Here is a 26554-nt window from a genome sequence, read left to right on the forward strand (position 1 = left end):
CCCCATCGCTTCTGCTGGCTGCAGTTCATCCAAGCGCTGCCTCCTGCAGCGGCAGCACAATACCCGCCAAGCCTTTTTGTTTTCACACATGTCGCTTCACAAAAAAATAAAATAAAATATGAAGAAAGTCCATCTCGAAAACTTAAAAGTCAGGGGACAGAAGCGCTGTGAGAGTGGTTTTGTACCTCGGGATGTCTGGAGGGCCTTGCTCTCGCCTCGTGGTGCCCAGGGCTGCTGCGTGTGGCACCGGCCGCGCTCGATGCAGGGGGGCTCGCAGGGGGTGAAGCCCGTGCGCGGGGGGCTGAGGGGCTCGGCCAGCCGAGGGGCACCGGGAGTGCTGAGGCCTGGCTCTGCAGCTCCTCAGGCACGGCTGGTGCGCGGAGCTCTTCGGGTCACCCGTGGCGATGCCTGCCGGGCCGGAGCCTGCGGGGGCACAACCGCGACAGGCCGCCCGGAGGGGCCTGAATTCCGCCAAACGCGAGCGCGGGCCCGACAGGCCCTGCCCAGCCCCGGGCGCCCCGTCCCCGCGTCCCACCCCCGCGGCCGCGGATGGACGCGCCCGTGGGGCGGCTCGTGCCGGTGACGCAGCTGCCGCCGCTGCCGGGGGAACGGAACGGGCGGCGGCGGCGGGAGCGGGCCGGGCCGGGCCCCGCGGGGTGAGCCAGGGCACGCTGGGGCCGGGGAAGGCAGCCCGAGCCGGGGCGGGCGCGCTGCGGCCGCGGGCTTTGGCCTTAGGGGCGAAGGCTCCGGCCCCGCCTGGCGCGTCCCCGCCCGCCGCGAAGCCGGTGCCGAAGGGCTCCGAGAACACTTGGAGGCAGGTGCTGCTGCCCCGGACGGTGCCCGGGAACGGCCTCGCCAGGCGCCCTGGCGGGTGGAACTTGTGTCCGTCCCCCGCACCTCCCGCTCCGCTCCCTGCCCGCCGCTCCCGGCTGTGGGGTGGCAGGTGGAGGCAGTTTTCTTCTTTGTCCTTCCCACCTTTCACCAGCCTGCTTGAAAACCAGCCATTGGTAACGAAATGCAAAACAACCAACCAACCCATTCATTTGTCAGCGGGTTTTTTTTTTTTATACCTTGTTTGTTTGTTTTGTCTGCTCTTGAGCATTGTTCTGTGTTTTCCTAGAGCTGTCGCCTGGACTAACTGAAATCTGTGAGCCTTGCTTAGCAGGCTAGAGCTTGAGAGAAGCACTGAAGGCAAGTACTGACCACTTGTTCATCTATTTTTATGCCCACCTGCTTCTTCACTTGCTCTGCTGACTTCTGGGCGATGCTTCTGCAGGAGTGCACAGGGCAGCTGCTGTAGCTACGTAGTGTGGATGATAAGGCATTTCTCTCATAAAACATGCTTGGTAATGCGACTTTTTTTTGGTTTGTTTTGTTTTAGTAGACTCTTTTGAGACACAGACCCATTCCGCTAGTGGTTTTCGTGTTTGAAGTTACTTAAAATGTAGCAGAAATTACAGTTTTTGGCCAAACAGTGAAGATGCACAACTGGCAGAAACAGGTGTCGGAGTCATTGAGACAATACATCTTGCAAATGCGTGACAAAGTTGAGAAGTATGGGAAAATAATTTAGGAATCATAGGGGTTAGAAAGGACCTCTCAAGTAGGTGTTCAGGATCTTACTTTTTGCATGCTGTAAGCATAGAAACGGATGATTTGTCTAAAAATAGCGATGTTTGAAATGGTTGATGTATGGAGGATGTGAGTTTGTCCCGAGGGACTGAGATTACGTTAACATACCTGATTGCTGCATTGAGACTAGCTGCTAGCAGCAGATTTACGCGGCAGTCGAAGTTGTTTTGTTTGGGTTTTGTTGTTTTTTAAATGTAACTTTTTCTTTTTCTTTTACACCCCCGCCTCCCACCCCCTCCCCAATTAGCGAAACGTTAAAGGGCATTGTTTGGAAGGACCAGAAGCCCAGTTGATACAATTAATAGCAAATGGGTGGAGAGCAACTCTGGACAAAGTCTTAGACGGACTAAGAACCTTAAAAGGAAATAGTTTGGTTTGAATTATTGGTAAGTGGGGAGAGTCAAGCATGAAATCCATGTTCATGGTCATGATAATTGGATGTGAGCTGTTACATATACGGTAGTAGCCCTTTGGATTTTATGGGTTTACTGATGTGAGAAAGCTGCTGGAATTTAGTTTGCTCCACTTAAACTCCTGTAGTTCAAAATAAACTGCAGCCATCTTCAACTGTCTTTAAATTATAAAGCTGTCTTCAAATTCACGAGGAAGATACTTGAGCTCAGCTGAGATACAGGGTGTATGGGCTTTGTGTTCAGACTTTCAATTGGCTTAAATTTCATATAGCAAAAACACCGGGTTTGGTTTTGTTCAGCTCCACTGTACAACTGTTATCAGCACAGAGGAACCTGCTGGAATGGTGCAATTTGAGTACTCGTGTGTGCAGAAGGGCTGGCAGAAAGGATGTGGATAACTAATGCTTGATTTGTTTATGTGGATGGGTTGTTTTAATGTTTGTTTCACTGGAAAATTGTCTGAAGTATTTGAAAGAGAAAGGGATTCCTAAGTAAACAGAAGGCACACAGGAAAAGGGAACTCTTTGTTTGTATTTAAATGGCAAGTTTGTTTCCAAGTGCGGAGTTAGTTTCTCAGGAGTTTGGCTACTGAAGGATGTTTACAAACTTTCCAAACTAATGTTTTATATATTCCCCAAACGGGATATGTTTAACTTCGAATGTTACAGTCTCGATGTTTAACAGTTGTCACGAAAAACAGAATTATGCTCAAATGCCTATTACATGAATTAGTGTATTTTCTCAGAACAACTCAGGCTTTTGATCACATTCAGTCTGTCTGTATCTGAACTCGATGTTTGTTTTTTTTCCACCCAGTATTACTTTATTCCCAAAACTCTGTAGATGGCTTTATCTCTGATACTATCACAACTTTTAGGTTACTTTAAATATTTGCTTCCAGTGGAATATGTTAAGCTCTATTTAAAAAAAAAAAAAAAATCATGTATGTGAGTACACTGCTTTCCCTCCCTGAACTCGGTCAGCTGGCTTCAGTCATTCACCTCCACTGTTACTATCAGGTGGTCTTTAGGCTACATCAAGACCAGTGTAATCTCTGCCTGGCTAGTCCTGCTAGCACACATTCACCAATACAAGAACTTTATTGACTTAGAATCTTGTTTTAAAATGTGCTAAAAGAGTAATGGTTTTGAAATAATAAACAAGAGTGGAGTGTTTGCTTTGTTTTTGTTGTTGTAAGAAACAGGTTTTGTACACACATCTGATGTTTCTGTCAGCACTGAAGTGTTCTTACTGTTGGGTTCTGTGGCACCAGATGTTTTGCACTTCGCCTCATGGGTCAGGTATTATTTGGATACATTTTAACTGTATTAATGGTAATTTTCAGGTTACTGAAGCAAACTGGCAGCTGAGCTCTTGATCTTGAGCTCGTTTGATGTATTTCAAATATTAAGCTTCTCCACGTCATTTCAGTTAGGTCCTGCTTTCAGCTGGAATCTGATAGCCAACAGCTGAAGGACTGTTTCCAAACGTCCTGTTAGCAAGACCCCAGACTATCAAGTTTTTTTTCTATTCCATATGCATCCCAGCAGCCCAAGTAAATGTTCTGCTTTGGCACTGTGCTTGAAATCAAGTGCTGGCACATTTCTTCCAGCAGCCTGCTTGGTCTGTACTAGTTATCCTGTGAACATTCTAGCTCAGGGAGGGTATGGATGTCGAGCTTCAGTTTGTACTCTGTGCTGTAAGAACTTCCTTGTTGGAAAAGTATTTTATTCTTTTGTATCAATTTGTATATGACAGAAGAAATTAGTATTTCCAAATCAGTTGAGATGCTTTGACTTCACAGCCATTGATAACAATTGTCTCCTTCTCTCTGCTTCCTATGGGTCTGGTTCAAGAAAGCTGTTTTATTTAATATTAAACTGCTTTCATTGAACTTCAGAGACAAACATTTTTTCCTGGTAACATAAATGTAATAAAAAGGGTTTTTTTCAGTTAAATTTAATTAGTAGTTGCTCTAGGATTTTATTGGCATTTCATACAAATAAGTCCTGTGCTTCATTTCTCTTTCTGTGCACTAATAATTTTGGATTTGTAACCAGTTTTTACAGTTTTAATTTCAGTCTAATTCCTATTTCAACAGGTTGCAAACTGTAGATGATTGAAATTCTCTTTTTTGAAACAGATTATACTAGGAATCATGAACATCAATGATTTTGTAACACTTCCAGGCTCAAAAACTGGAACCTCAGCAAGATTTAAAGTAAAGTGAGTGCATTTTATCTGATTGTGATGGAGATGGTTTTTTACCATTTTTAATGTTTAAATGCAACATCATGTAGAAGAGCTTATTTGTGTAAGAACAGGAAGAATCATGATGTTTGTTTTTCTAGTATTTTCCCTATGCTTTTGTTTTTAAGCCTTACTTTTCTTAGGCTTATTTTCTGAGTAAGTTTTAGGTCTTATAACTCTGTATATCTAACATAGATTCCTTGTGAAACAGTACTAAAGGATTCATGTGGCTAGTTTAATATGATCAAGCAACAAACTGTTCTAAATAAAGACAAAATTGTATCAGCTTGATGTTGGCCACTCCAAAGCTTATATTGCAGTAGCCATGTCACTGTCAGCCTACCTCTCTGTAATGAGATATTCTTGGGTCCAAGGAGTTTGCACCTGACCTGCCCTAGGTTCTCCAGAACTCTCTTCAGTCTTGCTGGGAGGGAGAAGAGTGACATGCCTTTAATGACAAATTTTTCACCTTTTTTTTTGCCTTGCTGCTTTTAACTTCTTTAGGTAACTTACTGTCTTTCATGTAATTCCTAATGAATGTTGTACTACTTGAATTTCTCCAGGACTGTCAGAGAACTGCAATTGGAAAAAGCACAGTTAGAAAGAGAAAACAAAGAGATGGAGAAGAAATTACATCAACTACAGTTAAACATGAGCAGAGAAAAAGAACAGAGAAAGTAGGTTAAATTTCTCTTTCAGAAAAGGAGTCCAATGAGATGTTCCCTCCACATCTGTCTCTCCCTCAGATGAGATCTTTTGCAAAGTGTGGAATTCACAGTAGTGTTCAATTTCCCCTCTCCAGTCTTTTATTACCAAGGATAAACTTGCTGCCCTACCACTTTCTTATTTTAAACTCCCATGTGAACATTCAATTTTAAGTTTGTTTTTTGCAGAAGTAAACTAACAAATCCTTCCTGGAAGGGATATTCCTTCAGTGGCAGAAATCCCTTTTTCCTCTCTCTAATGGAATGTGTCACATTACTTTTAAAGCAGGAGACAGAAAGTAGTTTCTTTTGCAATAATTGTCTTATTTCTGAAGTTTCTAAAGAGGATGCTGTTCTTGATATTGCTTTTATCATGTTTTGCATCTTGTAGCTTCTCAGAAAGCCATTTTCTGTATGATGAAAAACATGGCTCAGAAAGTAAGTGTAATGTAATGAAATAAGTGCTAGGGTGGAAGTTTCAGGCTCAGCTCTGTTACTGGCTCATTCTGAATGTCAGCAAATCTCTGCAACATCTGCTTCCATTTCTTTGTACTTCTGCCTGACATATCACTGGAATTACAAGTGCCTTGGATTAATTTAGTGCCTTAGCCTTGATAATGCTAAGGGCCTGCTGTTTGCAGCTCTGTAAACTTTTGCTTGAGCTGTTGATGCAATGTTTTCCAGATAGTGCCTGACATTTTTTTCACCATATTGTTCGATTACTGTCCTCATGGTCTTGTACCTGCAAACCCTGGTAATGTGGTTGAGTTCAAGTGGCAGGAATCATTGGCATGTGCACCACTGGTGGAGAGATCTCCCCTCTTCCCTCATACATGGTTTCCTAACCTCTTGTTTTGTATGCCTTATTGTGTTTTGTTCTGTTTGTTGTTTTTTTTTGTAAAATCAAGTAGATCAGTTATTTGAACACTTGACACATACCAAGCAGTAGTGTATTCTGCAGTGTGCTAAAGCTGCAAATTGCTCTTTAATCTGCCTTAGTCTTAATTTCTTCCCCACTATCTTCTGTGTTCATTATAGTAGTCAATATCTAAACTGATGTTCACTGAAATCTTAATTGCAGGTATGTGTTCCTGGCTTATTAAAAGATGCAGCATTTTAGTTGTTCTGGGTGAATGCCCTACAGTAAATTGGGACAGAGAAGATTTATCTTTAAGTGTACTTTGTTTACCTTTTCATTCTTCTAAAACCAATTTTAGAGAATTGCTGAGGTTTTTTTTTTTACATTTGAAAACGACTGATTTGATGGTCTAAAACTAAGTACTTTCTTCTACACTTGATGTTTTTCTACCATTAAAGTAGATGTGAGGCAAATTTCAGTAGAAGGGGGGTGTTTGTGTTTTGGGGAATTGATGATCCTATAGACAATTATTTTATTTTTGTGATGCTCTGTTCATATTTAAAAACCTGAAGGGAAACCTTGATGCTTCTCTTGCTTCCAGACATCATTTTGAAGTTCTTCCTTCCTCTTGGCCCATAGGAAATCAAGTGCATATCACTGGAAGTCCGGACCAATGACCATGCAAACCCAAGTTTTGTTACAAAAGAAAGAAAACAATAACAAGGTAGTAAACAATCAGGATAATAAAAATAATGGTGAAGAACATGGGAATTTTAAATACTGTAAAAATAAAAGATTAAGCATAATATAAATAATTTTTTTTTTTTTTTCCATGCCAAGTTTATGCTTTCCTTTGTTCTGGAGGAACATCACGTTGTGTTTGATGATTTGTCTTTTTTCTAATTTGCAATAAATAGGAAAATATCATTGCTTCTAGAGATTTAATATTGTAAGAGTCTAATTTGGTAGCAATGGAAGTCATCGGAGAGCCTGCCTTTCAAATTGATTAGGCCTTGTCTAATCTCTGCTATGAATCTGAAATATAAGGCTTCATGTGAAGTTTTGAGTACAAGTTTTCTACCTTGATAGATAAAAGCTAATGAAAAAGGCACACCACATTAAGAAAATACTACAGTTAAAGTTCTGTCTTTAACTTGGTTATGTGTAATAGCATCTGCATTCACAGTAGAACTCCCACATGACTCTGGCTTCTTCTCTTCCCCCCCCCCCCCCCGCCTTCTGCATGTCCTATAATCTTTCTTATGATGATTTTGGATTTATTTCCTCTCAGTAAGTATGGAAGGAGACTGAGAATCCAACTTGCCACTTTGTCCACAGTAGCTGGAGAAGTCCTACACTCATCCCCTGAGGGCTGATGGTAGTTGGTCAAGTGTGGGTTAAACAGATCTTTGAAGCATTGTCTTAGACAAGGCCTGGAGTCAGTCCGTTCTCTCAGACTGAGACTGAATGCTGGAGTGTATTAAATTGTGAATTTGATTAATCAATTGACTTGTTTTGTGGCATTCCTGCTAAGACCTAGGAGGAGGCATGTAGAGTGTTCCTGCGAAGTCACTGAAAAAATTGTGATCATTTTAAAACGCAATGGATTATTTCCCCTTTATTTCCTTCTGGAAAGAACTAGGGCAATTTTGCTCAAACTCTCAAAATATATTAAGGCTAAGGCAGATGTATGGGAACGCTAAAAGTTAGTCCTATTTGCAAGGAACTGAAGACTGGACCTTGTAGGGAGTGTTACCACTTCCAACTGTAATAATCTAGATTTAATATTTCATTGTCTAGTGAAATAAATGAATCATTTTAATAGCTTAGACTCTTGTCCTTGAGGCTTTATACATCATGGAAGCAAGCCACGAGTGCTGGTAAAATAGTGATTGCAGTAACAGAGCTTATGCTCTTTACTTTTTCTGTGAATTTGTATGAAAAAATCTGTGGAGGATGCTCAAATCCAAACTAATGGAACCTAAAGATAGTTCCTCGTTCTCTTAGCAGATGCTAATGTGTCTGGAGAGACGTGCAAATTGGACTGAGTAGGACATAGAAGGAGGGTTTTCTCTTACGATTTTTTTTTTTTTTAATGGAAGCCATGCTACATTTGCTGTGTTGAAATGAGAGCTGTTAATTAACAGAGAGCACTTGAAACTGGCTGAAATAAAACTTCCTAAGTCTGGAGAAACAGACAAAGACAACTTCAGACTAAGCTGTCACAGTTGCTATTTGAAGTCTTTTGAAGCAGCAGCAGTTTGGTGTGAAGGTCTTCTCAGCCAACACACTCCATTTCCATAAAATTGCCTGCTTGCCAGTGAGTAGAAGTGCATGAACAGGTTTTCTTTTACCTGCCGCTCTCCCCTTCCCCTTCTCTGAGACAAGTAACTCAGAGCTGCTGCTGCTGCTTCTTCAAAGACTTCAGATTTCAGCGGTGGTGGCCCAGGACAAGAGGCATGGGGCACAATTTTCAAATAGGTAAAATAAAAACTCCAAGAGAATGTGTGTGGGAAAGTGAGGTGCAGTGTGGACACTTGTTTGCAGGGAAAAACTGAGTGAAAATGATCAGTTACTGAGGTGCTAGATCATGGAAGGGAAATGAGGAGGAGGAGAAGCAGAAGTAAAACAAATTACTGCCCCCCTCCCCCCCAAACTGTAGGTAGATGTATGTGCAGATTATATGTGCAGTAGACTTCACTCATTAACTTTTGAGCTGAAGTCACTATAGTTGTCAAAGTTCTGCAGGTCTATGCTTGAGGAATACATGTGCTGTGTACCTGGCTGGGCAAACAAGGACAGTGCCATTGCACAAGTGGAAAGGGAAACTGGTCACAGACTTAACAGCTATCGTGAATAATACGTGTTTTCTCTTCAAATACATGCTTAGCTATTCTCCAAGAAACAGTGACATTTTAATTCTAGAAAAGCTGTGCTTCTATTAAATTTAATGTAATATTCATACTCCAGTACCTTAGCGTTTCTAAATCTGAATATTCTTCCATGTAGGTTTCTTCAGGAAAAGTGAGGCTGCAAATACTCAAAGAACATGTTCAAGGTAAAGACATATTTGTTAAACTAAAAACTGAGAAATTCTGGTAGAATATCTGGCTCTTGAAGGTTGCTGCAATTAAACAATAAAGAAATCAGGGACTGGAGTACTGCATTTAAGTTTGTTTTGTTTGTTTTTTTCCAGAGCCAGTGAAAAAAACATTTAAGCATGAAATGGCAAAGGCTGTAGCTCATGAAAAATCTAAAGTGAAGGAGATGGCATGTGGAGTGTGTGAAATTACGAGTGCACTGCTGGTAAGTCAGTATCTTAAAAGGTACTCTGTAGCAACAGAATGTAATATGCATATCTAGGAGCTTTGTAGCAGTATCTAGATGCATGTACACTATAGAGTACAGTGTGTTGCAAAATGAGTTACCTTGGGTTTGTCCAGGCTGCAAGCTGTGTGGTCTGCAGAGACAAGCAGTCTGACCTGGAATTCATTTCCAGGCTCCTTCATGAAGGACCTATATATAAAAATACATGCCTAGAAGAGGTGCAGGTCTGAATACCAAGTTAGGTTTCTGTGTAGTAGCTGCTCTGTGCAGTGCAGGTGTGCTGTGGCAGTCTCTGGATGTTGTCATGCTAGATGCCTCCATCCCTTCTGTGAAAAGGAGTAATTTTGATGGCAGTATTGCTACTTGGGAAATTAGAAAGTGAAGCAACTCTTTGGAACGTTCATCCTTAGCTTTTCTGGTGAATTGAAAAAAAAATTAATACCTTATTTTTGCAATTTGTTCTGCTGGGAAGATTAAGACTTCTTTAAGATGGTCAGCCTGAGGTGCCATATTGACTATTGGATGTGCAGCAACTTGAAGAAAAAAAACCAAACATATCTGAGATTAATTTGATCCTATTTCTTTAAATGTCTTATCTTACTGGAATTGAAATTAAAGCAGTGTGTTTGTTTCACCCGTTTTCCAAACTCTGTTGGTGATAACCACTGTAATTCAAGGATTTCTCACTGTGATAACTACCTAGTGCTCATAAGGTGAAGGGAGGTTTTATGTGCTGATCTCCCTCTGAGTGGCAAGGGAACAGATCAAATGATTCTGTTATCAGAACTATTATCAGTTCTTTAACAGGGAGTATCTTTAGGCTGTCTTTTTATTAATTTGCCCAGCATGTGAACAGAACTGAAGAAGACTGATCTACTTAAAGAACACTACCATATGATTAAAATAAGATGTATGGTTGCAGGCAAACAGGGCAAAATGGAGTGGTCCATGAATATTTTGTAATTTTAAATACTTTGAGAAGCACCAGGGCACATTCTTAATTCTGAGTACGTTCTGAGCTGGCACTTGCTGACTGTGTTACAGTGGGAATGGGTATTATCAAGCATGAGGTGATTTATATGTCATGGAGAAATTTTACCTTTTAGCAAGTATAAATAGAAACCTAGCCTCTAAAATATGATACAGCCCCCGTACTACCCGATTTTTGAAGTAACCTGTGCAAATAGAGTAGTTCCATTGTTGAATAACAATTTTTATTCTTAATAAAACTAGCACCTCTCCTTGAAACATTTCCATCCTCCCCCTCCTCCGGCTCCATAATAAATGGCATGATATATTTGTATTGCTTTTATGGCAAATTAAACCAGTTGGAAGTGCTGACACTCAAAAAGGAGCAGGTATTTCATTTCTGGGTGTCTTGTAAATGTTTTTCCTTAGGAAAAAATACCTGTGGAATTTAAATTTCTGTTAAGATTGCCTGGCACCAAAGCCACTGGGATTCTGCTTCCTTTGATTCTTTTTGTTTTAAGCTTGGAATTTTTCTGTTCCCCTGCACTTCATTAGCGCTCACCTAGGAATTCATACCGTGGGGTCACCCGGCTGATCATCCCCGGCGGTGCAAAGGCTGCGCTTTCTCCTCCACGCCAGCGTTTCACGCGCGGTCCCACCTGCTCGGAAAACCCCTGTTTCTACATCAGCCACGACCTCTCTGCTGCCGCGGCGGCGGGGCCGTGAGGAGGGGGCTCGGGGCCGTGAGGAGGGGGCGGTGCCATTGGGGGGCCGTGAGGAGGGGGCTGTGCCATTGGGGGGCCGTGAGGAGGGGGCTCGGGGCCGTGAGGAGGGGGCTGTGCCATTGGGGGGCCGTGAGGAGGGGGCTCGGGGCCGTGAGGAGGGGGCTGTGCCATTGGGGGGCCGTGAGGAGGGGGCTCGGGGCCGTGAGGAGGGGGCTGTGCCATTGGGGGGCCGTGAGGAGGGGGCTCGGGGCCGTGAGGAGGGGGCTGTGCCATTGGGGGGCCGTGAGGAGGGGGCTCGGGGCCGTGAGGAGGGGGCTGTGCCATTGGGGGGCCGTGAGGAGGGGGCTCGGGGCCGTGAGGAGGGGGCTGTGCCATTGGGGGGCCGTGAGGAGGGGGCTCGGGGCCGTGAGGAGGGGGCTGTGCCGCCGGGCGGGCTGCAGGGCCGGGCCGTGCCCCCAGGGGGCGCTGCGCCCCCACGGGAGCGCCCGCCCGCCCCTCGCAGCGGCCCCGGCCCTGCTGCCTTCCCCGCCGCGCTGCCGCCTCCAGCGTCAGAAGTAGCGGGTGAAACCCCTTTCTTTTAGTAAGAACTGCCATGTGCCTTTTGCTTAACCCTCACCCTTTAGCTGAGGTGGAGCTGGGCTCCCGAAATACGTCGTTCTCCATCCCAGAAAGGCTCGTGTCGTGGCTGGCGCCGGGCGGTGACGCAGCCCCGTGTCTTAGCGCTGCTCAGGGGTTCGTTTCACACCCTCGCACGCGCCTTTCCTGCTCGGTAGAGAGCTTTTCCGTTTGAAAACAGCTTTTCCTAGAAGCAAATAGCGTAGCTGTTTTATTCAGGACCTCCTGAATAACAAAGCACGCCGTCCTGGCCCTGGTGGGTTTTGGCTGCGCGCAGCGCGTGGAAGCCGGAGCTGACCTCGCCCCGCGGCAGATGCGGAGCAAGTGGCGGGGCAGGGGCTGCTCCCGCAGGCTCCTGGAGATAACTGCTAGTAGTGCCTTGTTTGAGACTTTTTCAACTTGTTGGATGTCAAGCACTTTAGAAAAAAAAAAAAACACACCTCAGTTCTAAAAATGGCCAAGGTGTGTGTTTGCTCATCGCAGGCAATTATATACGGTTGGCACTGTGTTTAAAAGTCTATGTTATTTGTAATTTAAGTGTAAGGAAGCTTGGAACTCTCAATTCCTAGTGTGGCTGTTCTGTCAGATGCCACTTTTGGCATTCCTGGCTCTTTCATACTTGGATTCCACTGCCAAAGGAATAAACTGGTGAAAGTAAAATGTAATATAGCACAGCGAAGACTTGTTATTATTCAGCTCAGTAATACTCAGTTCCTAACATACAGCTCTATGCTGCGTGTGTTATGAAACAAGAACAGTTTTATAATTAGGGTAGTAAAGGTTTCTTTTAGAATTATTGTATAACCCTTAATTGTAACAAACTTAAGCTTCTTACGTATTGTATTTGCATTTCATAAATGGGTTGTAACAACTCTCTTTTTGGACCAAACTCTGCATGCATTTTGGATTTTGTCTTTCAGAGAAAAACACTGCTTTTCTTCTAAGGATATTCCAGATTTGATTTTTGAGAAACGCCTCGATTTTCTTCTTGTAGTACCTCTCCAAATATATATTATTATGCTTGTTTTCAGTTTCTTTCATTCCTGTGTTGATAACTGTTTTATAGGTGGAGTTAAATGAATCAACAAGAAACCATGTCAGGACCTTGTTATGAAAAAGTGTTTGGATTCATATATCATTGTTATGATGACAAAGGATCAAATTTATTGTGAGGCTGCAAGCTAACATAAGGATAGAAAAATAAAGATAGGATCTTGATTAAGTGTAAATTGATTTAACACTTTCAGTTCTACTATATGAGGTTCTCCTGAAGGCAAATTTTACTTTTCGTTGATGTCCCTGGATATTTCATATGTTTTCCTGCTAAAATTTATTTGGTGATCTCATTCTTTCTTCCCAGAAATAGAATCCTTTTAGTACTGCCATAAATTGTCAAAGCTATGGGTCAAATAAATAGTTCTTTGTTGAAATGATCCTTGTAGTATGTTAGCAGAAAGATTACATCATTTGATGGAAAAACTTCTGGTGAGAATTTAAGGCAGTTACAAAAGGACTGATGAAAAAACAGTAAGAAATCATCTTTTTGGGATGATGTGTTATTCTGAGTTACACAGTGGATAAAAGAGATTTTCCATGAGCTGTTTTACATGGATATAAAAATATTTCGCCACACTAAATGCAGAGTGTTTAGGATTATTTTGTATTCGACTGTAGCAGATCTTTTAGATCTAGAACTGAAAACTGGGGTGTTACAATATAAAGACAAAAATGATAAATCTTGCCATTTGTAGTGCTTTTTATTTTAGATAGGGTTTGTTTGTTTAAGGTATAAGCCAGTTACCTCGTTTTTGGTGGTAAACAAACTGGATTGAGATGTTGGAAGTTTATTGTGGGGATTAAGGCCATGGAACAGTTAATTGGAAGAATACAAGGATTTAAATTGAGAATCACTGGAGTGCTGTGATCACTGTCTGCATCAGGAGGATTCCATCTTAAGCTGTCTTGATGCCCTCATCCCCTTTTACTTGTCCTGTTCTATATTCTCTCCAGTCCTGCTCTGAAGCTAATTAGAAACTGCCTCTGTTAATAAAGGGAGCTAACAAAAGGGTGCAGAGAGGGATGTCTGTGTTGGTTAGACATCAAAGTAGGAGAAAATTAGCATTTGAGTTGAGCTGCTGGAAGCCTAACATGAGGTCAAAACAAATAAGCTTTGCAGGTATTCTCTAGAATCAGTTTTGCAATTCTTACATAAATACTTTGAGGCAATGGAGCAAAATCTGAGAGAAGATGTTGATGTTATTTATACAAATAACACAGCAGGGTGAGCCTTTCAGATATTGATCTGTTACAATACATTCTACCAAAAAGAAGCATGAATAACGCAACTGTGCTTGCTCAAAGAAAGTAGATGTATCAAGCTACATCAATAAAATGATCTTCTTGAAAGGAATGTCACTTCTACTGTAATGTTAAGATTGTTTTCTTCATGTGGTGCTAAAGAAATCAACACAGTCTTTAGCCATGTGCTTTTCAATGTGTGTGCCAAAGGAAATGGCAGGGCATGTGCTTCTGTGGTCACCAAGTGTGTTAGTTACACGTTTCTGCTGGGGAAAATAGACTTGCTATCAATTATGGGTGATTATAGACTATTAGGATGGATGAAGAAGACAAAGCAAGTGTGTTCATACCATAAACTTTAAACCTTATTCATCCTGTGAATTCATCAATGCAGTGTAAGAATCAGAGGATAAAAAAGTAAGGGCTGTTCAAAGCAGTTTTTCTCCACACTTAATTCCTGGCATGTGGCAAGTACCATTTATTGGGCAAAGCAACTGCAAGATCACTGGGTTGATTATAGTGTGGAGTAGGTAGAAAGGAGGAGATGTGATGTGAGGAGATTCTAGTTTTGCTACTTGACATCTCTGATGGCTCTTTCTGCCTGTACCTTTACTGCTCTTGTGTTTTGGGGATAAGGGTGTGCTCCTTACTTGAGGATTTTATAGACAAAGGATGGTCTCTGTGGACAGGGAGGGGACCTACCAAGACAATGAATGTAAAATATTTTTTTGCTTTGCTTAGTAATCATTCAAGAGTTGACAACCCAAACTTTCATATTACATTTTTGCAGTAATTTTCTTCCTTTGAATGAAGGTTGCAAATCAGTAAAGTCCCAGTGTGAGCAAAACTGTTATTCTCCTCTGTTGTTATTTTCAGTCAAACTCATCTAGTTCTTTATAGTTTGAAATTTCATAGACTATTTTTTGTGTGTAAACAGATATTCCAGTTAGATCCTTAAGTGAATGTTTTCCTCTTGTTGACCTCTATAGATGTGCTTCTGTTTACTGGAAAGGTTCAGTAAGCAGAACTTCATTAATAGAGTACATAGCTCATTAATTTGTTTAGATATGTACTTCATAAAATGCCTCACTTAGTCTGCCCCGTGTAGTACCTAATGCAATATTTTGATTACTGAATTTTTGCTCACACGTTTGCACACCATTGGTTATTGAAATTATTATGTGTTTAAGTAACCATCTCTCTTCAGTATCTGGTTGCCTACCTGATCTTAACATGGTGTTTGGTGGAATGTTTGACTATGTTTTTAAAAAAGGTTTCATAATGTTTTGTTAACAGACAGAAGCTGATACACATGGTGCAAGGTTGGAAGCTGTTAATCACTTCGTCAAGGAAGTAGATCTGGACAAACTGAAAATCAGTCATGAGCAGAAGAAAGTAAATAGCAAACATCAGGTCACAACAGACAAGTTTTCATCTCGCCTACTGTCAGTAGACAGTGCTGAGGTAGTGTACAGTAAAAGGAAAAATAAATTTCTCTTTATTTTTTACGACATCTTAAGTAGATTGGCCTTAAATTTTTCCACTGTGTGCCAAGTGAGGGCTCAGGCTGTCAGCCTTGCACAGCCCACTGATCCTTGTTCCTATCTGGAGACATAAAATCCACGTCGGATCTGGGCTACCCGGGGCTGCTGCTCTTTATTGCAGAATTTAAGTTAAATGGTGTTTTTTGTGTGCATATTACAATTTTTGCTTATTCTGCTCTTGATGGAATATTGCAATTTAGTTGTCAGCAAGACCTAATAAAGATTGAGTGATCTTGATTACCAGAGTAGCTGGGCTAAACCCAGAAAACAGAGTGCTACATTTCCATAGCTGACACTCAAATTGTTGCTCTTGCATGTAACTGGAGAGAGGATTATCATCAGAAGTGCTGTATTAATTATGTTGTGGAACTGATTTAGGAACTGCCCTCAGAATCAACCTCTACAGGCCTTGAAAATCAGGACAAAGGATTATTACTAAATGGTACATTTAACGAGGAGGAATCTGCACAGTTTTTTCAGGAAGCTTTGCTGCAATGGAGAAAAGGTAATGCTGACCACAGAGAACAGCTGCATCCCAGTAATGTCTTACCAGGTATGGTGGGTTTTTTTCTGTTTTAATTGCATTAAAAAAAAATAAAATTGAACCACTTTTGTGAGTTAGCAGATTTTTGATTACTGAAGGTAAATGTTTTGTTAGAACAGTAAATGTTTCTTCTTAAGTTTTCTCTCTGTGTTTGTTTATAAATGACCAACAACCTTCTTTGTCCCAGTGAAAAGATGCAATTGGTTGAGGTATCTGTGGGAAAATATGAAAAAAAACCTCTGGTGTGATTTGATTTATGCAAGCTAGTCTCTTTAGTCCATGGATGAGGTTAATTCTCTGTGTATTTTTGTGTAAAAAATAATATAGTGATTGTTTTTTATGTGGTGGGATTTTTATCTGTAGAGTCATGGACTGTGTAGAGTCCGGCCCCCCCCCCCCAAATGTGGTGATCTTCCTTTATGTGAGAAGCTGTAATAAATTAGTTTTTACTGACTACTCCCACTACTGACTGTGTTGTATAAATATAGTACTGCTGGCCATTTACATTTTGAAATTGTGCAAAGACTTAGCTAGGCATGGCTGACTAATGTGGCATTAATTTAAAAATAATGTAGTTGAATAGCAAGTTTATAAATCTGAATAGCTGGTGTTTTTTGTTTTTTTTTTGTTTTTAAAAATAATTCTAACAGAATCTGTGGGCATTTGTGAGGTACAGACCAATCTTATTGTTCTGAAGGAACCTGTCCAAATTGAGTTCAAGAAAGGTGGCTTGAGCTACATGGAGAAACTCTTGCTTAAGAAATACAGAAGGTATTGTAGAGTTTGCTGGTACTAATGAAAGAAGTCCAAAATACTTAGTAACATTAAAAAAAATACCATTGTGACTTTAAAAATTTTAGATATACTATCAAGAGTTAAGGTGTCTGTAGACATGGTGCATTATTTTAAGGAAATAACTATGATAACCAGACATGATGGCTTAGTATTTTGGAATTATTGCCGAGGTAGTATTTGGAGGGATTCTCTTTGCTAGCAGTTTATTATAGAATTTGAGGACTGATAATGATACTTGGTGCTTGATTTTGGGACAGAGTTTTATTGAGAAAAGGCCATATGATTTTCAGGATACACCTATAAACATTACAGAGTTGTTTGGTTAGTCCCTGAGGTGCGAGGTCATCTCAATGAAATTAGGCAGAGTTGCTGCTTTTCACCAGCAGTTAATACTGCTGCATGAAGTAGTGTGGTCTTCTGGTTTTCTTTTAAGTGACTGTGTTATTATATATTAAAACAATGATGACTCATTAAGATTGGTTTCTTTTCCTTTTCTAGAACTGCTGTTGATGAAACTTCAGGTAGTTGTGTTAAAGATTTAAGGCCTGTGGAAACACTGAGTGTAGATCAGGCTGTGATTGAAAGTGGGGAAGAAGGAGATGATAACATCGATGAGTTAACAGGTTTAACAGATTTCTATTCATTGAATCTGACTATTACATACTTAAGATTATTTTTTTCTATGATTGTTGAACATTTATGTAGTTAAGCAGTTTCTGCTTAAAGAAAATAACAATAATGAAAGGAGCAATGTATGGTACTTCACTATAAATAAAAAAGTTTGCGTTAATATAAGTGAATCTTGAACAATTCAGGAAAAATTGAAATGGAGCAAATTTACTGTATTTCACAGCTGAAGAGGTGAGGAGATACTGGACTTCTGTTTTTAGAGAGGATGTACCCGACACTGTTTCTGAAAGAGCAGAATCTTCTTTGAAAATTGAGTTCCTTGATGATGTAAGTACATAATAAAGGACTTCATGAGACTTCACTGTGATCCAAAGTGATTTGTTCAAATGTTATTCTGTTAAATATTTAAAGTATCAGCAGCTAAATAATCTCTACTTAGAAAGTGGTGCATTTTTTTTACTATACAAATGTGGAAAATGTAGCTTTCAGAAGTTTCTGTGTAATTTTTTTCCTGCTGTTTCCAGGGACCCTTACTGTACAGAAATGATACAAAAATAAAATCAACAGGGTTTTAATTACTTGATGTAGAGTTTTAATCTATTGTTAAATATGGGCTTTTATGTTTTGTTTTTAATTAGTATTATGACAAGGACTTGGAAGAATCATCTAACTTTTTGGTGATGGAAGATGGAATGAATGGGGATGAAATGAATATGGGAATGAATAAGGAAGGAAAAAATGAACCACTGGAGCAGTTTGAAAGGTATCAGAAGTGCAGAGGATATTTGGAAAAGGGAATAATCATATCTTCTAACTTAGTTATATTCCTAAAGAACAGGTACTTTTATTTGCAGAGAATCCCTGACTGTGAATTGTTTTAAGGCATGGTGAGGTTACACATGTTCTCATCCTTGGTGCAAGACACAGACTGTGTAACTAAGTAACACTTAGTTACTACTTTCCCTTCCTTTGCATTTCTTCCAAGATCCCGTCTGTGACTGCTTGTTCTCTGCTTGAAAGTCTTCATTTGAATGACCCGAGGATTTAAGGATTAACTTGTAAGACACTCTGAGAACTGTCTGGCAGTTAATGGGCATAAAACACTTTTACCCTTAGTGAATAGTTAGTTTGTGTGTTCTACTTTGTCAGTGAGCCACCAAGGTGTATTAATTGCCTGTAACTAGGGAGACATCACTTTTAAATGTTTTTAGTTTGTTTTGCTTAATCACTCCAATGTTTCACCATGATTTCTTTGTATGTGTATGTCCTGAATTACAGGTAGAATTTCTGTTTTGTATTCTCTTATCTGAGAAGGAGCAGGGACTAACATACAGGCAAATCTATAATTGGGCAGTGTTGCCCAGTTGGCCCTCACTCAACTAATCTTGTAGTTGAAGGCAAAACTGAGTCCTCATAATCAATGATATACGTGCAGTTTTTCTGATGTCCCAGAATTTATATCTGATTAGATGTCATCTGTTTTGTTATATTTTACTCTTCTGGTCTTTCTCCTCTTTGCTCCATTTCAAAGTAGTTCAGCAGCTGCAGATCAGAACACCACCAGAACTTTTGCCAAGACAAACTGTAGGCATAATGAGAGTTATTTTATCATTTAACTTCCACATCCAACATTCATTATTTTTACCTTTTTCTCGTGACAGAAATCCCATTTCTTCTGAAGAAATTTCTCAAGGTAAATTTTTAAAGTTATCTGTACAATATACATAAGTGTACACAGATTTATCATTCTTATGAGATGTGGTAGTCAACTGCGGTGGTTGTCAAAAAAAATAGTTAAAGGTTGTTAAATTTTGTACCATTCCCTGAGCTATGCAGGTGCTCTGGCCACAATTTCATGGGCTGTGCAAGTTATTTTGAAATACTAAGTGTCACCTGTGACAGCAGTCTCACAGCTGTGAGCTCATATTTGAGGGAGAGACTGCCCCAGTATGAGTTGTACTGAAAACAAACCCATTGTAAAGTGATCTTACACATATCTCTGTTTATCTTTAGTGCATTAGATTTAATGTATGGTGTGTGTTCTTTTTAAGTAAAAAAATGCTTTTGAATAGATAGGTTGAGAAACTGTTTCAATACTTACCTGTTCTGAATGAAAGTTCATCATTTGTGTATAAGTATTCCAGTGCCTATAGCATGTCAGTGAAATCACCAAGAAAGTTTGGCAAATTTATTTTGTAGCACTTCCAAGGGGTCCCAAAGATCTTGCTTTGTGCCCTGAAACTACATAAAGTATGTTGTCACTTTTTGAATATTAGGAAATGAGTTGGAATGTTAAAGGTACCTGATTTCTTATTCTTGCAAGTACTGAACAATTGCTTCAGCACTTCGGGACCATCACTTGTTCTCTTTGTGCTTAGTTCAAGAAACAGCTCATTAAAGTTAAAATGTGAAAAAGCAAACAAGAGCTGACTAATGAGATGTGATTTATGTGCTTCTTTGGGCACAGGATAAAAAAAATAAAATGGCTATGTCTTGTATAAACAAAGGAAAACAGCTTGCAGAATCATTCACAGCCTGATAGTACATATTTCAAACCATTATACTACTTTTTAAAGAAATGTAATGGAATTGCTGCTATGGCAGTTCTTAGGCTGGCTCTGGTTAGATTATAGCATTGTAAATGTAAAAAAAATTACATTAGCAAGAAGCAGTAGTTGGAAACGTGTTAGAATTATTATCAAGGTCTAATGTTTTCACAGACAATGTTGTACAGGAACACATCCAGCAGATACAGAATTGCTGCTACTCCCTGGCTAGTCCAGTCCCTGTATAGTGGCATCTCAGGTAAAATCAGGCAGGGCAGGAAGCTCATGAAAGTTAACAGTTCTTGTTTATAATTTTATGGCTTAGGTTTCATGGTTTAAGTTCACAAAGAAAATATAGTAGACTTGCAGGTTGTAATTCATATTCATTTCCATTAAAGAAAAGTAATTCCCACTTTCATGACTCTGTTTTACTCTTGTAGAAAAAATGGTTGTCTGCAGTCATCTTGAAAGAAATGCTGTGCAAAAGGAGAGTGGTGAGCTACAGACTATGGGAGAACTACCTGAGAAGATCTCTAACCCTGCTGAGCTAATGAGCAGTAAATTCCTCCTTGAGACACAACTGCAGAAAATCCATAAAGATTCACAAGAGCTGGACAGTGTCTGCAACAACCAGAGTTTGGTTTTGCCTGTAATTACAAAGCATTCAGTGGTAAAATACTAAATCTTTGATTGCTAAATAGATAATCTCTGCTTAATCTACTTTCCCATTTTAGCATGAGGCAGCAATGTTCCTGAATCAGTTGAGAGTGACAGTTGTATGGTTACCATGAAATACTCTACTGCTTTTCCCCATTCTCCTCCAGAATCCCTTCCCCAAAGCAATCAAGATTATAGTTTTAATTGGAGCATTGCCACTGCCTACTATATTTTTTATATGGGGGATAAAGGCCTCTGGGCTTTTCCCTTTGTGTTGTCAGTCTTCTGTGATGTTCAAAAAAGGCAAAAGAAAGAATAGACAAGTCTCAGACAAAAAAAAAAAGTGTACTGGGGAGAAGGAAGCTCTTCCCATGTTAGTATCAAGGTCACTTCATCTTTTGATGCCAAAAATTGTACGTACTCTTCTCTAACCTCAACTATTTAAATTTCTTTTGCTGAAATTAAAACTAAATGCAAAAAATCATGGAGAGGTTTGAAACATTAGATCTGGAGTAATTATTAAACAGTTATTACTTTAGTTGATGTACACCAAGATAAGGGAAAACAAAGAAAGAAAAACTTCTTTTCCTGTGCAAGTGGAAGAACAGACTCACTCTCACAATATTAGCATTAGAAGTTTATAGGCTTTTAAAGCCTGTATCATGCAAACCCATCATCCTTAAGAATATCTATTGCACCAGGCTATCCAAATAGTAAGTTTTATGAAGTAAGCATTTTATTACTATAAACTTCCCAGGGCAACTTGTGACATTTCTTGTTCCCCTGATTTTCATATTTCTGTGTTTTATCCAAGTTACAGGATGTAGCCAAAAGACAGAAATTTGCGTCCACACAGTACTGGGGGCTGGAAGGTTTCTTTGTTGGAGGTGCAAGCCCTAAACAAGTAATGCCTGAAGCACGTTCTTCACTCTGTGCTGACTCTCCCCCTGTGGACAGTAATATACCATTTCCAGGTAAGAATGTACCAATAAAATCCTCAAACAATATACATATTTATCACTGTTTGTTGTAAGCCATCTTCCTCCGTGCAACTTGAATCTGTGCCAACACATACAACTGGTGCTGAGGAAGGGCAAAATAAAGTTCATACCTTGAGATTATTAACATTAATATAGTGCCATAGGTTTATATGTTGCTGTATGTGCCCTGAGAATTTCATTCCAGTAGGAATTTCTACTTTTTCTTTGTGCATAATATTCATTACCAAAACATGCTTTTAATTCTGTTTATGAATCAACATGCAAAAATATTGGTGAACATAAATATTAATTTGACCAAGGATATCACTTGAATTTAAGCTTGTGTGTTATATATGATTTTTATTTTTGTTTTACATTATGTGTAAAAACTTTGTTGAATGACTTCTTTAAATCACACACATTAAATGTGTAAATGCATATTAGCATAAAACCTGCAAATCGCTTCCTCTAATACTTGTTAATTTCAGGAAATGGAAGGTGGGTTACTGAAAGGAGCTTAAGTGAATATGCTGATGACTCTGTAGTTCAAGGTGTCTTGGAAGGTCAGTTGAAGAGACCTTCAAGTGGTTTGGAGATTCAAAACAGAATTTGTGCCCCGATGCTGGCACAGAGGTCATGCCCAGGTAAGGACAGCAAGAGCTTTCAGGTCCTACTTCATACATAAAAAGTAGAAGTGCTGTGTGTGATGATTCTGTTGAATTTAGGTAATTCTTATATTCATCCATGTATTTTAGGTATAATGGCATTGTTTTCATAAGAATCACATTTTGAGTTAGAATTACCTGTTTCCACCTGTCACTAATACTTCTTTCTATTGTGCTTAGTTTCTACTCCTGCCTACACCCCATTACTCCCCTCTTAGCTTGAATATTTAGATAATAAACTGTCCAGAAAAAGAATATCTATTGCTGTGTGTTTTGCAGCATCTAGTACCATATGGTTTTAAGTTAATAAAATATTTCTTCATCCTGCTGAAAGACAGTCTTACTACATGAAGAAACAAGGAAACAAGTGATTCATAACTGCATCTGCACTTAGTTACATTCCTCCATTTCAGCTGTCTCTACCCCAAGGAATGTGGCTTACATTATTTTTATCATGGTAGGCAATCAGTTTGGCGTTTTAGTTTTAAAAATGCTACAAATGGAAATTGAAACTGTCAATTTTGAATTCCAGAAAAACGTGTGAAGTTGTCTAGGTTATATTCATGTTGTCCTCAATTAAAACAAAATGACAGAACTAAAGCTTTAAGCTTTCTACAAGCATTCTTAGTCTCTGTTTGCCCCCGAATTTGTTCCATACATTAATAATTAAGTTTTTTTTTTTCTCCTGAAAGATACCCCTGAAGTAGGAGGTGCTAATTCCTGATAGAATTGTCAACTTTAATTAAAATTTATTCATTCACAGTCTCAACCACAATGAATAATCTGTTCAGATCGATTCATAGTTTTAACCACAATTAATGTCAATCATGAGTTGAGATTAAATTCTCATTAATCTTGAATTATTGGAAGTTGTCACCTTCTCTGTTATTTCAGGGAATAATTCTAGGAGACCTTGGTCAACAGACACACTAAATTGTGAACAGACTGGAAATTGTCCAACAAACACACAGGCAAGACCAAAGAGCTCATCTGTGCATGTGTGTAGAGCTGATGCTGAGGAACCAAGACACAAATGCCTCGATAGAGCTAAACAAGGTGTACGTCTTTGGGAATGCATTGCTGACCAAGAAGCCTTACTTGCTCTGGAAAAGGAATTACAAAGTTGTACAGGTAAGTGGCAATACTAGTTTTTTTCCCCCCTCATGCTTAGAAGTAACAAAAGGAAAACAAGTAGCTGTTTCATTTGCCTTCTCAGTTCTAATTGATTTTGATGCAAAAATGTACTAAACCATTTGATGATGGAAGAGTCTTGTGGTTAAACAGTGATTTATTTCCGTTTGATCATACTTTAACCTACTGTTAATTTAGTAGAAGCAAACTCTTTCATGCAGCTTCCTTTTTATCCTTTGCATTTTGTTTGGATCATAAATTTATTTTAAATAGGTATCCTTTCCTTTTTTGAATACGTCGGGTGTGTTAGAAGCTCGATGTGATTTGATGAGATTTGATGTGATTTGTGATTTAATGGCAAGTTTTTGTTCATGCTGTGAAGTTTGAAAAAATTGACAGTGCAGATTCTGCATGTTTTGGTTTCTATTTGTTCCTGAAATCACCTAAAATATTTCAGGTCCTGAAAATCATTACAGCTTAACTACTGAAGATGTAACTTCCTCCATCAGACGTTCAGAGAAGATAAGTAGAAATAGTACAGATTTCCATAAAAATCTGGAGCTAAAAGACCACAGCAGAGCTGATACTCTTAAGTAAGTTAAATTTGCTGAGCAAGTTTTTATGATATTATAAAAAGCTCAATATGTCAGACATCTTGCCAGAACTGCAATGCAAACAGTCTTGACTTTCTGATTGTACTTTACATGCTGATGACAAAGGTCAGCATGACCTATTTTATATCTTGGTGTTCTAAGCCAGGACTCTTGGGCAGCTGAGATTAGGAATTAAGTGATATATTTTTGTTGTTGAGACTCCAAACTTAATTTTTGGGATTACATTTCTTTTTTTAAAATGCATTAGAATTTGTTAATACACAGGTCTGAGATTTTTTTTTTTATTCATATGACAAATATCCTGTTACACATAGTCTAAGGTGTTGAAAAGAGCCGTTGTGAGCAGGTGATCCAGTAACATTTAACTCACCATAGCCTTGGATATATTTGTTATGTAGCCTTGGATATATTTGTTATGTAGCCTTGGATATATTTGTTATATAGCCTTGGAGGCTAAGGAGATGACTGGAAAGAAGGAAGTTCCCCTGCGTTCTGTCACTGCTTTCTTTGTACCATCTCCTAACTAGCAAGGGACAGTGAGACACTGGGGGGGTTAACTTCTTGCTATATGAACAGAGATGATGCAGAGATTAGTGGTTGGTTGGGGTTTTTTTATTTGTTGGTGTTAATATATTAAAATTTCAGGTCAGTAGAAAACTATACAATATTTACAAATAGTACAGGTAGTATAAATGAGACCAACTTTCCTGGCTTTCCTGCACTAGGATGTGGGATTTCTCTGTTAAGTCACAATAGTGATAATATGATTTACTTCCTGCTTCTTAAAAAAATGCATATAGTAGCTTGTAAGGTATGTATATTTGCAAAATATACAGCAAAAGCTGTTTTCATGCCTTTTATCTCTACATATGTGAACACATGTCACTAAGGCTTAAGGCAGAGTAGATTGAGGAATTTGAGCTGCTGAAAATCACTGTGGTGTGTTTCTTTTAAGGGGCTGGGATGAAAGCCAAATGGATGATGAGGAAGAAATTCTGGAGGATAAGCAACAGGTTCTTGCATTACACTGAACATGCACAGAACGTAATGCAATTCCTATTTTTGCCTATCATACAAAACCAAGAACAGATGAAGAAGTGCCCCGAGTGCTGCTCAAAATATTATTTATTAAGGATAATTTTGTAAAACTGTCAATAAAAAAAATCTTTAAAATCCATTTATTTTGGCTTTTTTATTAGTATGAGCAGGTAACATAATAAAAGAAAACTGGTGTTGTGCTGTTATTATTTAGGACATTTTATTCTATAATTTCTTTTTCCTTGCCTGCAGCTTGAATTTCAAGTTGCCAAACTGAGGGGAACTTTGAAAGGGGTATTGATGGAGTGTTCCTAAATTGGGGGTCTCAGCGTGGCCGAGTTCATGTGGTGGGATGCATAGTAAAAAGTGTAATAAGTCTAGGATACTTTTCTCCTTGTCATATATTTTGCCACTAAGGGACTTCTGCTGTGTAGAAGTTAACAATTTTACACAGTATATTTTACTTCTGCTAGACTCCTTAATTTCAGCAGGTAACAGATCCTAGCAGTACACCTGGCTGCCTTTGCTCAGCATCTATGGGAATTCAGTTCTCTTCTGGCACTATACTCCTTTCACTGATCCCATGTGCCAGCTGGGAGGGATCTCTGTTCAGCATACCAAATTCAGCTGTACTGTGGGGTTCTACCTTACAGGCCATTTAGGAGAGCAAAGAGGAAATACAGTTTGCAGGTGGTCTTGGGTGGGTAGCTTTGATTTCCCCAAACTGTTTGAATTTCTCTGTCTGATCATGATGATGCCTCAACAGTACTTTTGAACTGCAGCTGTGTTGTATAAGGAGGTTTCCTCCTCCCCTTTCCAGTTAATGTACAGTTAAATGCAATTTATTAACTTCAGTAAAAGGTCTTGTCTGTTACATACTGATGTGGTACTTGATTGTAAAGAAAGTTTGGTGGCTTTCTGCTCTCTTTTGAGGAGATGCTTAATTGTACCTAGTAGTTGAGTATTTTTTTTGTGGAGGTTGCAGAAAGATACATCTTTGAAAATACCTAAGTGGTGTCTTCTGGTAATGTATCTAGAATTCTCATACACAGCAGCATGCTTCAGCTTTCTTTGAAGTTTTTTCCTTCATTGTGTTGTATTTCAATGTGCTAGACACATTTTTTCCTCCTTTTATTAATCTTCCCCTCTGGTTTTTAAGATGCCTTTCACAGCACCTTAAAATCTTGCCCCCCGCCCCCAGTTTTCATCCAAAAAAGTGTCTCAAATTGCAGCCACAGATTTCTGTCTCATTTTGCTGGGATATTTTGAAAGTGGGATTAATTAAAATCCTTTGGCAGCAGTTCTTAGCCATTTACAGGTAAATCACCTCACACCACTCTAAAATTAATGGTAATTGTTCACAGAAGCTTTCATATAGAAAGAGAAGCTTTTATATCTTGCTTTACATCTTCCATCTGTGTTCTGACTGCTTTAAGTGAGGAGTGAATAGGAGATTAAATTCAGAGAGAACTGTGTGTCCTTCTGACTGTGTTGTTACCAATTTTAATGAAAGGATTACATGTCTAATTCAGTCCTTTCAGTAAGTTACAGAATTTCATCTTGGATGCGTTTTATTAAAAGCCATTATTTCCACCTCTAAATTGGCTAATTAGGAAAT

General features: G+C 39.4%; 1 protein-coding gene across 3 annotated transcripts; it reads left to right on the forward strand.

The window, feature by feature from the left end:
- The first annotated feature begins 626 nt into the window (after nt 1-626).
- On the forward strand, nt 627-25046 carry ZBBX (zinc finger B-box domain containing). 3 transcript variants are annotated; one of them, XM_051626869.1, is made up of 20 exons: nt 627-656; nt 1121-1191; nt 4189-4271; nt 4859-4972; nt 6498-6582; nt 8868-8916; nt 9055-9164; nt 15089-15256; nt 15715-15889; nt 16531-16651; nt 17174-17298; nt 17529-17632; nt 17944-18068; nt 18967-18998; nt 20292-20521; nt 21323-21482; nt 21977-22132; nt 23048-23284; nt 23742-23877; nt 24854-25046. In XM_051626869.1, the coding sequence occupies exons 3-20, from the start codon at nt 4204-4206 to the stop codon at nt 24927-24929; spliced, it is 2271 nt and encodes a 756-aa protein (XP_051482829.1). In that variant the 5' UTR covers nt 627-656; nt 1121-1191; nt 4189-4203; the 3' UTR covers nt 24930-25046. The 3 variants fall into 3 exon arrangements, with proteins under 3 accessions (XP_051482829.1, XP_051482830.1, XP_051482832.1); XM_051626870.1 differs by lacking the exon at nt 627-656 and having other exon boundaries at nt 899-1191; nt 21329-21482; XM_051626872.1 differs by lacking the exons at nt 627-656; nt 1121-1191; nt 4189-4271; ... (2 more) ...; nt 8868-8916; nt 9055-9164 and adding an exon at nt 11782-11956.
- The last annotated feature ends 1508 nt before the right edge of the window (nt 25047-26554 follow it).

The sequence above is a fragment of the Apus apus genome, chromosome 8 (genome assembly GCF_020740795.1).
Source record: "Apus apus isolate bApuApu2 chromosome 8, bApuApu2.pri.cur, whole genome shotgun sequence".
In the NCBI taxonomy this organism is placed as follows: domain Eukaryota; kingdom Metazoa; phylum Chordata; class Aves; order Apodiformes; family Apodidae; genus Apus; species Apus apus.

Coding starts and splice junctions, on each gene's coding strand:
- ZBBX (XM_051626869.1), top strand. CDS start 4,204: ATGAACATCAATGATTTTGTAACACTTCCAGGCTCAAAAACTGGAACC. Junction 4,973..6,497: donor AGAGAAAAAGAACAGAGAAA/GTAGGTTAAATT, acceptor CTTGGCCCATAG/GAAATCAAGTGCATATCACT. Junction 20,522..21,322: donor TAATTACAAAGCATTCAGTG/GTAAAATACTAA, acceptor GTTTTATCCAAG/TTACAGGATGTAGCCAAAAG.